Raw genomic sequence first — 14,368 nt, 5'->3', positions numbered from 1 at the left:
CAGTATAGTGCGAGAGGAGCACACAAGTGGTACTGGTCTCAGTATAGTGTGCGAGGAGCACACAACTGGTACTGGTCTCAGTATAGTGCGAGAGGAGCACACAACTGGTACTGGTCTCAGTATAGTGCGAGAGGAGCACACAAGTGGTACTAGTCTCAGGATAGTGTGCGAGGAGCACACAAGTGGCACTTACCTCAGTATAATGTGAGGGGAGTGTGACGATAGAGAGGATTTGGCCCGAGATTAAAGGGGTTACACCCCCATTTGGCCACCCTCTACTCTCATCAGGGAAGCAAGGGGTTAACTGGACTGAGGTCCAGTAATGTGTTTTGCCTTGCTTCAATATCCAAATGTTTATTCCCCTGTGTAAATGTATTGGTTCTGGGCCAGTGTCTGTACCACACACACACTGGGGCTTGAGGGGTTAATGAGCTACAGTTTTAGGAAAATACAAAGTCACCGTGACAGGGAGCTCTGAGCTGGTACTGACCTTAATATAGTGTGAGGGGTGCTCTGAAGTATTACTGACCTCAGTATATTGTGAGCGGTGCTCTGAAGTATTACTGACCTCAGTATAGTGTGAGGGTGGCTCTGAAGTATTACTGACCTCAGTATAGTGTGAGGGTGGCTGTGAAGTATTACTGACCTCAGTATAGTGTGAGGGGGTACTGAAGTATTACTGACCTCAGTATAGTGTGAGAGGAGCACTGAAGTATTACTGACCTCAGTATAGTGTGAGAGGAGCACACAAGTGGTACTGACCTCAGTATAGTGCGAGAGGAGCACACAAGTGGTACTGATCTCAGTATAGTGCGAGAGGAGCGCACAACTGGTACTGGTCTCAGTATAGTGTGAGAGGAGCACACAAGTGATACTGGTCTCAGAATAGTGCGAGAGGAGCCCACAAGTGGCACTTACCTCAGTATAATGTGAGGGGAGCTCTGAGCTGGTACTGACCTTAATATAGTGTGAGGGGTGCTCTGAAGTATTACTGACCTCAGTATAGTGTGAGGGTGGTTCTGAAGTATTACTGACCTCAGTATAGTGTGAGGGGGCACTGAAGTATTACTGACCTCAGTATTGTGTGAGAGGAGCACTGAAGTATTACTGACCTCAGTATAGTGTGAGAGGAGCACTGAAGTATTACTGACCTCAGTATTGTGTGAGAGGAGCACTGAAGTATTACTGACCTCAGTATAGTGTGAGAGGAGCACTGAAGTATTACTGACCTCAGTATAGTGTGAGAGGAGCACTGAAGTATTACTGACCTCAGTATAGTGTGAGGGGGCACTGAAGTATTACTGACCTCAGTATTGTGTGAGAGGAGCACTGAAGTATTACTGACCTCAGTATAGTGTGAGGGGGCACTGAAGTATTACTGACCTCAGTATTGTGTGAGAGGAGCACTGAAGTATTACTGACCTCAGTATAGTGTGAGAGGAGCACTGAAGTATTACTGACCTCAGTATTGTGTGAGAGGAGCACTGAAGTATTACTGACCTCAGTATAGTGTGAGAGGAGCACTGAAGTATTACTGACCTCAGTATAGTGTGAGAGGAGCACTGAAGTATTACTGACCTCAGTATAGTGTGAGAGGAGCACTGAAGTATTACTGACCTCAGTATAGTGTGAGGGGGCACTGAGCTGCCAGTGGTTCTCAGGATGGAGTGAGAAGAGCTCTGAGTTGCTGCTGCTATGAGAATGGGGAATACCTGTGCCAGCACTCACCTGTCTGTGCGATTATGTTGACCCTCTCACTCTCCTCACGCCCCCACACGCTGCTCAGGCTGATCCTGTACTCCGTGGTTGGCAGAAGATTTGTCAGGGCGTACCGAGTCTGATCACTTCCAATGACCACGCTGTCCATTCTCCCTGCATATAACAAGCACATAGCTTGACACATTGCAACTGCATCTCCCTGAATGTCTTCCTTCCTCATGTAACTTAACTGCATAGGGCCGAAGGGGCCGCTCCCTCTGCTGGAAAAGATTGTGTTCCACTCATTTGAACCGAGCAGATCTCTCCTCCGGTGCTAGGAAGCGGCTTCACAGCGTATTGCGTAAGGCAGATTGCCCAAGTTAATTCCCACAAACCTACCATGTTAGTGATAATTACCGCTGGGGTAACTGGTTATGTATGTGTTAATTCTGGAATAGCTGGCCTATTGATAGCCCTGGAAGACTGAGCATGAGTTCTCTAGGAATTAGAGAGACCAAGAAGAGCCTCAGTGAGCAAAAGCAGAGGGAATATACAGTTTGCAGAAGAATGGAGACACAGGACAGTCATGGAAGTATAAGCAGCATTAATTGTGAGGGCTTCAGATAACTCTGAGGTGTTGCCATGTCCTAAGCCACCCACCCTATAAACATGTCTTTGTTAAAGAAGCAAGCTAGGAATCTTTCAACAGCATTAATTTGATCTGCATTAATAGAAGGGGTGAATAAATACCAAATATCATCTCAACCAGGAGAAGCTGGATTGAGGACCAGTCTCAGTATCTTGTAACTCTGGGGCAAGTCACTGTAGAACATTATCTTATGGTCTTTAGATTTTATGGGCTTTAATCCATTACATTTTATGCCAATAGTTGTATAAAACATTTAAATATATTTTGTATCCATTGAGTCTCAAGTGCATTTTATGGACCACTTTCTGTTTCTTCTCTGTTTTGCTTATAGAGATTAATTTTGCATCAAAATATTATTTTCCGTACAATGCCATCACTATTTTGCCAGAAGGGAATAGCCCAAGATAAACCTGACAATGTACCATTTGTTTTAGTTATTTCAAAAGACGTAAAGTCTTCCCAAAGTTGCCAGTTTTGGGACTGGAAGCCAATATAATGGTGACGGTCTGATGGTAACCCCACTCTTGTGTTCATAAGATCCCATGATGAAATAATTTAATAAGAAGAAACAAGACACTGACATAACTCTGAAAAGTGGTGGAAGATGCATGGAAATGGATTCTTTGACCCACTCCCATGTTGCCTACCTTTAGTAGACTGGTAGGAGATCCGATAATGATGGAAGGAGGAGGGAGGTGGTTTCCACACCACGGTCAATGAGTCTTCAGTCACATTCGCCACTGATACATTCCCCGGGGGAGCCACTCCTGGGGAGGGAGAGAAGTGAGATTCCTGGGGTGGCAGAGAAGTGGCATTGTTGTGGAGGAAAAGAAGTGAGACTACTGGAGAGGGAGAGAAGTGATACATCTAGGAATAGAGAGAAGTGAGAATTCTGGGGGGAAGAGAAATAAGACCCCTGAGCAGAGAAAGTTGAGGATCTTGGGCCCTACGAGGAAAGGAATAAGGGAGACTCCAGGATTTGAAATCCAGTTCCACCTCAATGTGACCTTGATTTTGATATCTTTGGGACAATGGGTTCTATGCATCAGCTAAGGATGGGCCCTGTCACTGGTGTTTTGTTTTTTATTCTAAAATATGTTCATGTTTTGTTTTGATAAAATTCGATTGGTTGTGGTTTTTCAATATTTAAAAAATGATGGAAGAAAAAAAACTTTTTTTCTTCTTCAAAAGTTGGTTTAAATTTCATTTTTTTGCAGGTCTTTGTGAAAAGTTTGACCATGTTATTAAAAAAACAAAAGCAAAAAAAATAGTTTTGCTTGGATTCGAAAATCTGTTCCGAAGTTCAACTCGGACTTCGAACCAAATGTCGAGTTCTCAAACTGCATGACTTGGAATGTGAATTGAACACGGAATCTGCGAAGTTTAGATTTAGAATCGGTAAATGTACTAATCCTTAGTACCAACACACAGAAACCTGGTTTTCATGCATTGCCTTTTTTTGGTTCCAAACTGCCTCAAATGTAACAAGTTTGTTGCTCCAGTTTCTAACATCTGGCACAGATTTCGAAACGAGATGGTTTATGTCACTTCAGACCTGGCAGATTGTTTGATGCAGAAAGAAGGAAGAAATACTGATGTGGAGAGGCGTAGAATTTAATACATTTTATTATAATCTGTGTGTCATGTAACTCCTCCCCAACTCCTCCTCTCGACACTCTACGAATCACAAGCTGATGCACATGGGGCATACAATGGAACACATTATAGCTGTATTGTTCTACTATTTATTACTGTGTAAACACTAGCAACACTATGCAAGAATGAATTATTTATAAGTAACCTTTTTCTCTCATTATACCAGACAATTGCTTTCCCCCTATTTCACCTCTCTCACCAGTAGTGACGGTTCCCTCCACTGGCTCTGCTCTGAGTGTCCCATGGACGGTTTGAAAGGTGACCAGGTACTCTGTGCTGGGCTGCAGGTCAGAGAGACTGGTTTGTCGCAGTGAAGGGTCCAGAGAGATCTGAATGGGGTCTGTGCCCCCGATAGGCGTGTAGCTCAGGGTGAATCGGTCAGCTGGGGGCGAAGGGTCAGTCCATGACACGTTCACACTGGATGCTGTTATCCCAGAGAAATGAAGCTGTGTAATTGGTTGGAAACCTGCCGATCAAAGAGACTGTTGGCATCAACAACATGGAAATAATACTTTGAGGGTGAAACCACATTGTGGGAATTAGGACGACATTTCTTTGTGGTGCTAATATTGGGTTTAAACAGTAGGGTGGTGTTTACACAACTAGGCGATTTAGAGGGGCAGTCCTCTAGGAGCAAAGTTAAATAATAATATTAATAGTGCCAAGTTTAATTGGTTAAATTAAATATAAGTGATTTCCAGTCTTTAAAAAAATCAGATACATGTAAATATTTATAAATACATTTTTAAACATTTGTCTTATATTTACTAAGCGGTGTTATTCCATAATCCACATCTTCTGGCATTGGAAGACACCTTATGTCCCATTATTTAAGTGAATAATGTATAAGGTGCCTTCCTTTGCTGGAGGTGTATTTTGGAATAGCACCATGTGGCTCAGTATGTTTCCTTAGTAACTACTTTTGCCCTTATACAGAGACTCATTAGTGTTCCGAGAAAGAGAGAGAGAGACAGACAGACAGACAGAGTTATCTCATGGATCTATGGGAATTACTTGATGAACAAGAATCAACATATTTGGGTTAAACTCATGCAGCATCTTTTTTTTAAGGCCAAAGTAAATGTAATCCTACTATTCCATAGTAGGTAGTAGAGTAGATATCTTCAGGAAATGTTTAAAAAAAACAAGTTCTAGAAGTGTATGATAAGAACAAAAAAATTGGTTTAATCTCACATAATCCAGTGTTTTCCAACTCCAGTCCTCAGGGAACCTCTACAGGTCAGGTTTTAAGGATATCCCTGCTCCAGCCCAGGTGGGTCAATCAGCGGCTCAGTCATTTTGACAGAGCCACCTGTGCTGGAGCAGGGATATCCTTAAGACCTGACGGGGTTCCCTGACGACTGGAGTTGGGAAACACTGGCATAATCTAAAGTGATCAGAAAAATAATCCAACTAAACAGTATGAAAATGATCTTAAAACACTTAATAGAGGCCTCTCAAATGGGTTTGTTGTCAATGGAAGAAGATAACATTTTATATCCTCTGTTTCCTAGGTCTCCTGTGTGGTATTTCTCACCCAAGATATAGAAGAATCCTGATACGCCACCTGGCAGGCCAGTTCTGTCAGGAGTAGGTACAGTAGCTTAGCCAAAGCCCCTTTCTAAGTTCTTGGATGCACACTTCAGACAATTTGTTTATGAATTGCCATCTTTTTTCAAGGACACTATGGATGCCTTTAACATTTTAAACAAATTCAACTGGATGAGTAATTATCGTTTTGCAAGTACCAACATGGTCTCTTTCTATAGCAACATTTGATGTGAGAATGGCCTCAAGGCAATAGAATATTTTTTGGAGAAGTCAAATTGTAGCAATGAATGGACTTATTTGTTGAAGAGTCTTGAATTTGTGCTGACACATAGGGGCGTATGCTATAAGCCTCGATAAGCCACTTATCAAGGCATTTTCACCAAAAAGGCCTACTGCTATTAAGTAATCCTCGATAAGTGGCCAATAAAAGCCTTTTTCGGCACTTATCGGCAGGTTGTCACATTCTTGCAATTCTAGTAGCCACGAGTAGGTTATCGGGGCTAGTCAAGGCTCTAGAATGGCGATTTCCTCTCAATATCCTCCCACCAGGAAAAGAGCGGGGGTGGGTAAAGGTGGTATTTGGCCCTTGGTGGGTGTTTAGGCCTTGCACGGGGGTTGCAGGTGGCATTAACCCCTTCATTACCTTAGCAGTTAATAGCGCTAAGGTAATGAAGCGGTTAACCCCTCCTGCTACTCACCCGGTAGGTATAAACACCCACCAAGGGTCAAATGCCAACTTCACTCATCCTCGCTATGCACAATAAATATTTTAAAACACAACAACCCTACTACCCACCTCCTCTACCCCCAACAAAACACATATAGTACAGTAATGGGCAAAATTACTATTATCCACATATGGATAATAGTGCATTTGCCCATTATAAAATTAAACATTAGCCAGCCAGCATTAATAAAGTAAATAAAATGTTCAACTTACCCCTGCCATCATGAAGGGCATCCTCATCAGCATACTCCAGGTCCATGTCTTCCGATGCCAGCAAGAATACAAAAAAACCCCAATCTAATGGCCCCAAACCCCTTAATCACTGTAGCGTTAATAACCGCTATAGTAATTAAGGTGTTAACAACCCCCGCTACCCTCCCGGGAGGATAACTACCCACACTGACCCCACTATACCTACCGTGTACCAATTGATTGGCACAGCAATATATCATACCCATATAATATGGGTATAATAAGCCACTATATCACTCAATGGTCAACCTAATAAAAATAATTAAGGCCAAAAATACACAATAATCAAAGAAATACACAAGCACCTAAACACCCCAACAATAAAAGAACTAAAAAGCCTCATTTACACATTAATTACATTTATCTATCACTAAAACAGCAAAATAATTACAATTATGTTATTCCAAAACATAAGTATACAAATAAATAAACATCCATCTAACCAATCAATTAAATAAATAAAACCAGTAGCCAACAAAGCAAATAATGAATTTAAAACGCTAACCAATCTTAAAAAGTACTAAAAACAAGCCATCCAAATTCAAAATAATTTAATCCAAACAATAAGCAGAAACCGAAAAAATAACAATCAATAGAAAACAAGCATTTGCCAAAAAATGCATTGGCTGTCACTGTATTTATCAGTACCCTAAAGGGGCACAGATTAACACAATATCAGTCAATGGGCAAGCAAAAACATGAAAAATAAATAAATACAATGAATAAACCTGAAAAAAGACATTTACAGATATTCAATATTTTACTTACCTTTAGAAGTCTACACACTCCGAATCCTGGCATATCTGCAAGCTCTCGTACAGTGACATCATCACCCACAATCCAACGCCATCCACCTTGAAGACCAGCATCAGGTAAAAAAATAAATCATCTTTTATCTTCTATCACCGTCTTCTATCTTCATCTGTAATTATTTTCTTTAATGTTCTTTCTTCATCTGCCAATCCAAAGTGCCCCATGTTAAATCCCCAATGGATGTTGTCTCGTCGTCTTCTTGAGGTAAAAGGAGATGGAACAGGCCTTATATAGGGCCTGTGACGTCTAATTTTAGGGTCAGGTGGTACAGCTCCAATCCAATTGGATGCTGTATCGTGTGCCCGCCTCTTTCCCCCCCCCCCCACCCCACCATCTCCAAGGGAGGTACGTCACATCTTTAAAACTACATGGCTAGATCACATGGTATTACAGCCAATGGGATTGAAGACCTGTACCATGTGATTGGCTACATTAGTTCAAAAGGATGTGACATCATCCCTTAAAGTGATGAGAGGAACAAGGTTGGGAATTAAGATATCGTTCATGGCATGATCCGACCATGTAATGTTAGAAACGGCAGCCTGCGAGCTCTGAGATTATCAGGCAGGCACCAATAAGGGAAAAATTCACGTGGGAGTAGAAGTTGTGTGAGGCTGAAAAGAATGTGTAGTCCCTGGCCGAGGGTTCTCCAAAGGTCCACCAGCTGGAGATCTTTCATATGTTCTAAATGGATATTCACATCTTTAGGCATCCTTGCACTAGGGAGGGAGCCCCTGTACCCGGTTTATCTCACGCTACATACACTGTTACAGTATTTACCTCAAAGGTCTCGATTATACCAGATGCCACTAACCCGGCAGCGCGATCCGGTGACGTCACCCTCACGCTACCTCCGAGCAGCATCTTGATTATACCAGGGAAACTGAAAAGCGGACACAGGGAGGCGTGGCCGTGAGAAATTCGCCCTCATTGGCTGGAACCGTTCACGTGACGCAGCGTCACCAGCCAGGAACAAATTTGAGGATCACGCGAGGAGACAGCCGCCCTGCAGTTCCACGCTGCGCGCACGCCGCAACAGGTGTAAGTGCGGCTATTGTTTTTTTATGTTGTTTTTCAGGCACGCAGCGCCGCTGCACACGGCACCGTGCGCGTTTTGCTGTATAATCACGGCCTAAGCCTTGGAATCGTGCTTCATTTGTTGGACCCTTTGTAGTTCCCCGCCGGCAAGCATGCAGGCATCCATTTATTTTGGAGGGGACTTCATGTTACCCCTCCATTATTTAATGAATTCCTGTTATTTTGAATCCTGCTCCATGTTTGTGTATGTGTAATTGCTATACTTACCTGTTATATTCATACACCGCCTTTATTTAACACTTCAGGAACCTTACAGCACTCAACTGTACCACGGATACATTCACAGGCCACTCGGGCACGGTTGTTTATATGTTTTTAATTTCTTTTTTATGTATATGTTTCTCATCATTATGGGCATTTAATACATTTGATACTTTTTTGCCCCTCTGTATGGAGTTTCTGCAGCTCCTGCCTATAGGAGTTGCACTTTGCTTTTGTTACATATAAACCTACGCTGCCTGTCCTTCTTGATCACGTTAGGTTGGAAGGGAATAGCGCTATTAATAAAAATTGCCACGCTGAGAATTCTTTGCGGGAAAATGTGTGTGGACAAATTGCCCGCTGAAGTGTGTCTCCTGTATAAATATTATGTCAGCTGCCTCCCTCTTATATTTATCAAAGGCAAGCCTGCAATTCGGCCGGCTATTAAAGCCCTTAACGTTATGATAAATTACCTTAATAGAAGAGGTGAGGGGGGTAGGAGAGAGAGAGGTGAAGGGGGGAGGAGGGAGAGGTGAAGGGGGGAGGAGAGAGAAGTGAAGGGAGGAGGAGAGAGAGAGGTGAGGGGGGAGAGAGGTGGAGGAGGGGGAGAGAGAGGTGAAGGGGGGAGGAGAGAGAGGTGAGGGGGGAGAGAGGTGGAGGAGGGGGAGAGAGAGGTGGAGGAGGGTAGAAAAGAGAGAGGTGAAGGGGGAAGAGGGAGGTGAGGGAGAGACAGGAGGGGGGAGAGAGGTGGGGGAGAGAGAGGTGAGGGGGAGGGAGAGAGGTAAGGGGGGAGAGAGAGGTGAGAGGGGGAGAGAGGTGAGGGGGGAGAGAGGGGTGGGGGGTGAGGGAGAGGGGGGGGAGGTGAGGGGGGAGAGGTGAGGGGAGATGGGAAGAGAAGTGGGGGGACAGTGATTTTTAACTACAAACTAAATAAAAAACAAATATTGGCCTGCACAACTCCAGTCCTCGAGGGCCACAAACAGGCCAGGTTTTCAGGTTATCCCTACTTCAGCACAGCTGGCTCAATTAGTGGCTCACTCATACTGAGCCACTAGTTGAGCCAGCTGTTCTGAAGTAGCGATATCCTGAAAACCTGGCCTGTTGTGCAGGCCTAAGAAACATTACTTTGTTGCAAGTAACAAAGTTACTTGTTGGGACCCACCAGCTTCTGACAGCACTCGCAGCTGTGAGAGAGAGAGGGAGAGAGAGATAGACTGCATATGCTGCTGTGCTGTGAGAGAGAGAGAGGGAGAGAGATAGACTGCATATGCTGCTGTGCTGTGAGAGAGAGAGGGAGAGAGATAGACTGCATATGCTGCTGTGCTGTGAGAGAGAGGGAGAGAGAGATAGACTGCATATGCTGCTGTGCTGTGAGAGGAACGAAGGTGCAGCTGGAGCTTGGACCAGGAGAGGTACTTACTGCTAGTTTTAAATTTGGCAGTTTTTTTTATTTCAAATTCTCAGCGCTCCCCCTGCATCTGTGAAAGGTGAACTGGCAAGTTGCCCAAAATTCTGGGCATTACTGAATGAATAATGCCCGGAATTTTAACCAATCAGAGAGCAGGGATTTCAATAATGGACGGAATTTTGCAACTTTAGCCTATAAAACATCAATATCACAGGCTGACACGGCGCACCCACCGGCACTCTGGCCTCCATCCTGGGGTGCTATGCGCCATCCCTCAGTACAATCAGATGGTAGGGAAAGCCCCATCAGTACCGGACATTTCCCTCCCGGAGGGCATTGTCACCCCCCCCTGAGATCTCTGCACCTCTGCAGGGTCACCGTGGACCGGTCAGCCAAGATCTGCAGCCTGGCCCCGTCAACATCTATCTGCCATAATGGATTAATTGATGTGGAAATAGTGAAGACGTAGGATAACATCCCTCGAAGCCCACGTGATGGGTGCCCAGGGTCAGAGAGGCCTATGCATTATTTCAAGAAGAAGCTATGACTGTGAAATGTTGGGCAGAGAAGCAGGAAGAGGCGCTGCGGGTATTAAGGTAGTGGTCCTGGGGACTCCACGGTTGCGCAAATTCTTTCTGCAAGACTGATTATCTAGGTCTTCCTGGCACTGCTCGATCTTGGCCAGCCTCGAACCGAGACGGTAAAGCACCTGGGTGGCAACCACTTCAACCATTTTGTTTTTCACGCTCCTGTAACTGGACCACATCTCCTTGGAGGTCCATCACAGCTTCCTGGACCTCTTCCTTGATGGTGTTTTTGAAGTTTGAGTATAGCACAACCTTTCCCTCCCCCCCCCCCCCTCCTCGGGGTGCTAAAATTGCATATATCTGGCATTAAAATCCTCCTGGAATCGAAGCGGCACTATCAATCGTCAATTCACCTTTGCGCCAAGTCTCACCCCCCACTGGTTGTTATTTTTTTGTTACCTATTCATATATATAATATATATATATATATATATATATATTTTTTTTTAATGTTCTCTCTTTTTGGGGGGGTGTTATTTTTGCACTAAGGGTTAATTCAGTGATGTTTAACCAGAAACTGTGATATGGTGAGGCGTGTGTTGACTATAAAACGAATGGGGTGTAGTCAGCTTACAGGTAGTCCTCGTTATCCAACGTTTCACTGTACAACGAATGGCATATCCAACGCTTTACAATGCCTCCCTATGGGCTGTTTTTCGATGCCGGAATGCGTTATCCAGCGCTCACCGCCACTGATTAACATGGGACTCACTTTACAACGGTTTCACCATCCAACGCTACTTCCAGAACGGATTCCATGGGATAACCGAGGACTGCCTGTACTCTCTTCCACCCTGATGAAACATTTGGTTAAACCCAAAACGACCATCAGCTTTCCTATTAGATCTGTCTCCCATACCTTTTCTGGCCCATGGAGGCGGGTGTATATGTAACTTTTCTATGATACTGATGAAAGTGTGATTTTAATCGTTGGATATTAAACAGACTGTTTTTAGTGCATCCAGCCTCTTTTCTTCTTTCTTGGTATCTATCTAGATATACAGTATATACACACAAGCAAAAACTGTTGAAAAAGCAGATTATTCATCTACCTTTGTTCCATTTGTTCTTTATAGCATGTTATTATAGTACTATTGATTAGTCAGATGGCAAAGGTGAAGGATAATTATAACCTAATGAGGTTATTATTTCACAGAACACACTACAACTGATTCATTTATCACAGGATAAAAATAAGTCAAATATACTACACTATATTTTATCCCTTTGTCTCGGTTTTTTTTCTTCTCCAATATTGTAAAAAGGTTCCAATAGATGACAAGAAGATCCTGAGATGGTGAACTACACAGATGATATAATAATCTGAAAAGCATGAATATTTCATTTGAATGTGAGTGCATACAGATAGTTTTTTTTCACCCCACAAGTGTTTTGAACTACACGATATTTTACATCTCCTTTACTATTTCACATGGTGGCACTCCAATGTCTGAAGAAAATATTAACCAATAGGCCCAATACTACAGTAAGTAGGACTTATCTCTCTGTCTCCCCCCTCAATTTGCTAAATGTTTTGCTATTTTAGATAGTAAGCTCTTCGGGGCAGGGACTCCTTTTCCTAAATGTCACTTTTATGTTCTTGCCATTATGTGTTATCTGTATTATTTGTTATTTATATGATTGTCACCTGTATTACTGCTGGGAAGCGCTATGTACATTAATGGCGCTATATAGATAAAGATATACATACATACATTTTTCAAGCAATGGGGCGTTTTTGTGAACATTTCGCAAAATGTATGGAAAATTGATACTTTTGAAGACATTCGCACATCTCTACTTATTTACATACCAAAGTTGCGTATCTCAAGCAGTTTTTGAATGGTTTGGATATGCGATAACTCCCTAATATAGTCTATAATATAATAAGGCGAGATGCAAATCTATGAGAAAATGACCTTAGTATAATGAATAGGCACCCAAGGGTGTGTTTAGTGCTACAAATGTGCAGTGATCTTTAAGGGATATTTATTAACCAAGCTTAGCACCGGGGCTGCTGTAAAGCAGGAATCTGATGCACTGAGCACGTACAGTAGTATGTGGAAGCAGGTAGTAGACTGACATTTCTGCATGGCATGATTAATGTACATTGTCAGTGCTGTATGTGTGTTTGGGGGAAATAATAGAATAGTAGGGGAAGCTGTAGGGCCTTATGGGAGTATAATAAGTGAGCTAATAGCATGAGTGGAGCTTTACCAGTGAACGCGTCCACTGTTGTCTCCCTGCTCTGCTGCCTCCCTCTCTCTGCAGTAACGGAGATAGTATATTCTGTCCCGGGGTCCAGGTCAGAGAGATCATACTGTGAGGTGTCCTGTGGGACCGTGACCTCAGAAGCCATGCCGGAGGAGGGGGTAAAGGTGATGCGGTAATGGTCAATAGGACCTTGGGCCTTTGTCCAGAGAAGAGAGATGCTTCGGTCTGTGGAGCCTGTCACCATCAGATCCCTTGGATTATCCAGATCTAAGAAGGGACACAAACAGTGCATTGTAAATCAGTGGCCCTCACTCAATACGCAGAAGAAGATGGCTGATATTGAAGAGGGGCTTGTGTTTTTCCACTTGGCGTCCCAAAGGTGCCTCAGACTAACCTATAGGGTTCCCCATGGGTAAAAACATTTTTTTTTTAAATAGTGTGTTATTCCTTAACCATATTGAATGACATTTGAAAGAACAGAATGATCAGGATGTAGATCTGCATTTACAAACGCCGTCACTATAAGAATATGAACTGGGAACCCAGCTGGAAATGTAACAGTAAATATGTATTTCCTTTAGTATCTCTAACCAGTTTTATAGGCTCTTCAACGTAATCATCAATTAATGTGATGGCAAATGTTAGCAAGTGGATCATATCAAGAGGAAATCCTGGTGGATAATAAAATAAGAGAAATCACTGTGTCAATTCTACTGGGCTGGACTCCCATTGCCTTATTTACTTATTTTTTTTTATCTCCATCGCGCTCTCTCTCGCACTGTATGTTTGTGCTGTGTTTCAAATTGCATGCATGGCTGATGCTATATAAAAATACAATAAATGTTATAATAATTATAAAGCAGAATAATAATTGAAGCCAAATTCTCAAAGAAGTGGCCATCTGTGCTTGGCACTGGTATGAGTGCTATTAAAAATGAAGCAGTATTCTACTCACATGTACGACAATATGTGACACTGTTATAACTTCTATAATTAGCAAGAAAGCAGCAAATAGGAAGTATTCTGTTGGAAAGCAATAGCTTAGACAAGATTCAACGTGAGTTTAGTCCTGTTACTCCATACTATAGACCAGTGCTTCACAACCAGGGCAAATACTCTGCTTACTGCTTAGTGGGGTGGAGTTTATCTCCAGACAGGGCAGGATGCGCCCACTGAGGAGCTGACATGTTTGAGGTGTGTGGGAGAAAAGAGGGAAGGAGTGAGGGCTTTGTGTGCGCAGGAGAGTGTAGTGGCTTTATGTGTTGGGGTGTGCGATGACTTTGTGTGGGGCACGTGAAGGAGGCTAGTGCTTTTGTGTGTATTGGGGGAAGGTGTGTGGTGTAAGTAAGAGAACCAGGGGGGGGGGAGGGTGTGTTTCTGAGTGAGTGTGCTGTGTGAGAAGGGGATTAAGTGTGGAGTATGTGTTTAGTAAAAGGGTAAGGGTGAATGCGGAGTGTGTAAGAAGAGAGTGGGTGAGTGTGCTGGGTGTGTGCTTGTGGAAAGGAGGGTGAGTG

The 14,368-nt window shown here is 43.3% G+C and overlaps 1 protein-coding gene across 4 annotated transcripts in view; it reads right to left on the bottom strand.

The window, feature by feature from the left end:
- TNR (tenascin R) overlaps nucleotides 1-14,368 on the bottom strand; it is a 171,403-nt gene that overhangs the window by 35,484 nt on the left and 121,551 nt on the right. For all 4 annotated transcript variants that reach the window (XM_075616653.1, XM_075616652.1, XM_075616651.1 and 1 more), the window contains 4 exons: nucleotides 12,858-13,121; nucleotides 4,203-4,469; nucleotides 2,995-3,114; nucleotides 1,729-1,872 (listed from right to left, as the gene is read on the bottom strand). In XM_075616653.1, coding sequence (XP_075472768.1) covers nucleotides 1,729-1,872; nucleotides 2,995-3,114; nucleotides 4,203-4,469; nucleotides 12,858-13,121 — 795 coding nt within the window. The remainder of the gene's footprint in view (nucleotides 1-1,728; nucleotides 1,873-2,994; nucleotides 3,115-4,202; nucleotides 4,470-12,857; nucleotides 13,122-14,368) is intronic.

This window comes from Ascaphus truei, chromosome 10, assembly GCF_040206685.1.
Source record: "Ascaphus truei isolate aAscTru1 chromosome 10, aAscTru1.hap1, whole genome shotgun sequence".
NCBI lineage: Eukaryota > Metazoa > Chordata > Amphibia > Anura > Ascaphidae > Ascaphus > Ascaphus truei.
The sequence above is the reverse complement of the archived record's forward strand: the minus strand, read 5'-3'. Positions and strand labels throughout refer to the sequence as shown.